General features: G+C 32.7%; 1 protein-coding gene across 1 annotated transcript in view; it reads right to left on the bottom strand.

Moving 5' to 3' along the window:
- LOC107576686 (coatomer subunit zeta-1-like) overlaps positions 1 to 856 on the bottom strand; it is a gene marked incomplete at its 5' end in the record, with an annotated part of 4,954 nt that extends 4,098 nt beyond the window's left edge. The window contains 4 exons of the mRNA XM_016262828.1: positions 279 to 356; positions 444 to 499; positions 584 to 675; positions 743 to 856. Coding sequence (XP_016118314.1) covers positions 279 to 356; positions 444 to 499; positions 584 to 675; positions 743 to 856 — 340 coding nt within the window. The remainder of the gene's footprint in view (positions 1 to 278; positions 357 to 443; positions 500 to 583; positions 676 to 742) is intronic.
- Positions 857 to 1,738: the final 882 nt, after the last annotated feature.

Here is a 1,738-nt window from a genome sequence, read left to right as displayed (position 1 = left end):
CTGGAGTAATGATACTGAAAGTTCAGCTTTCATCACAGAAATAAATTAAATTTTAAAATATATTAAGCGTCATTTAAATAGTAATAATATTTGACAATATTACTGTATTTTTGATTAATTAAAAGTGACCTTGATGAGCATGAACCTCAAAGAGGCATCTTTTTAAAAAATAAAAATCTTCTCAAGAATCTTATCAAACCTTTGAATGGTAGTGTATAAACAGCACCATCTACAAGATCTCTGTGTAACAACATTTGAATAAATTAATGATGACTTACCCTCCATCAACAATCTCATCAACGGCCAGGAAGAGACCCTCCATATTTTCAAGCAGGGCTCTCTTTTCCACATTTTTCCTAAAAAGAAGAAAACAATCAGTCAAGATCAAACTGTCGTTAGCTGATGGAGACCATATAGCATACAAGAAAAAAAGTATTTCCTACCTCAACATTTGGCTCAAGGAATCAAAGAGACAATTCAACACTGCCATAAGCATCAACTGTGGGAGAAAAGACAATAACACTTATGAGATTCACATGGTTTGATGAAAAGATACAATCCTGGATCAATTATAGAGCATTACCTCGTTTTCATGGGAGCTGCCGATGACATAAAAATATAAATCAATATTGCTCTTGTACACAACCGTTAGACCCTCCAGCAATGCGATTTCACCTGTGTCAAAGAGAGGAAGGATGAGTCCACATGACTTGATGTTAGCCAACACAACAGAATCACTTACTGTCTGTTCTGTGTGTCTTGTTGAAGATGTTCTTCTCAAAGGCTTTCTGCTCTTTCACTGTGGGATACGTGTCATCATAATACTGAAATATGAACACAACAACACAGTCACAAACTAATATATGAAGCTTCTAATACAGTGACACATCTAGATTTCTGAAGTGGACGAAGACAAATAAAGAGCTAATAAAAACTCATCCATACACCTTATGCAACAAAAAGCTAGCTGTTAATGTTAAAGGTTAAAAAACATGTTCTGAGTAAAAAGACAAACTTAAAATGATGTTTACTTTCAGGTTTGATCCTATAAAACCTGCTGTATAATATTTTGAAACATGGATTTCAAAGGCCTCTAAATTATCAACATGATCAAAACTTTGCTAAAAACCTGTTGTACACAATCTACCACATGCCTTCTGTAATCTGATTTATAGATTACACTTTTTTTTAACAAGTAAAAGGACTTTTAATATAACTCCAGAAATGTCCCCCTTCAGGTTGTGCTCCAAGTGTCTTTTGGCTGTGATTTTTTTTAAGTGAATATAGGAATAACTTTTATAATGTTAGTAATATTTCAAGATGAACATTTACTGGACTGAAGTCACTTAGGTTTACTTGATTATCCATACAAGATCTTTTAGAACAATTATGGTCAAATGTGAAAAGCTTTCGATGAATGTTTATTTGTTCATCTTTAAATCATCATTGTATTGCATTGCATTATATTTAGTTTTTCTCCCACAATTAAAACTACAGAGCTTTTCTCAGTTTGGGCTGCTAGTGAAACTGAGGTGTTTTCTTTAAGTGTGAGCTCCTTATTCTCACGATATCATATTATATGAGCCTGATATATCAAATATAACACAAAACACATTTGCTAACTTTATTTTAGTTTCCTTTATCTTGTCTTTAAATAAATTTGTCTGACTATAATTTTACATGTCTGACTTCATAATTAAAGGGGTCATATGATGCGATTTCAAGTCTTCCTTTCTCT

The sequence above is a fragment of the Sinocyclocheilus grahami genome, unplaced genomic scaffold, assembly GCF_001515645.1.
Source record: "Sinocyclocheilus grahami isolate Dianchi unplaced genomic scaffold, SAMN03320097.WGS_v1.1 scaffold4157.1, whole genome shotgun sequence".
Classification (NCBI taxonomy): Eukaryota; Metazoa; Chordata; class Actinopteri; order Cypriniformes; family Cyprinidae; genus Sinocyclocheilus; species Sinocyclocheilus grahami.
The sequence above is the reverse complement of the archived record's forward strand: the minus strand, read 5'-3'. Positions and strand labels throughout refer to the sequence as shown.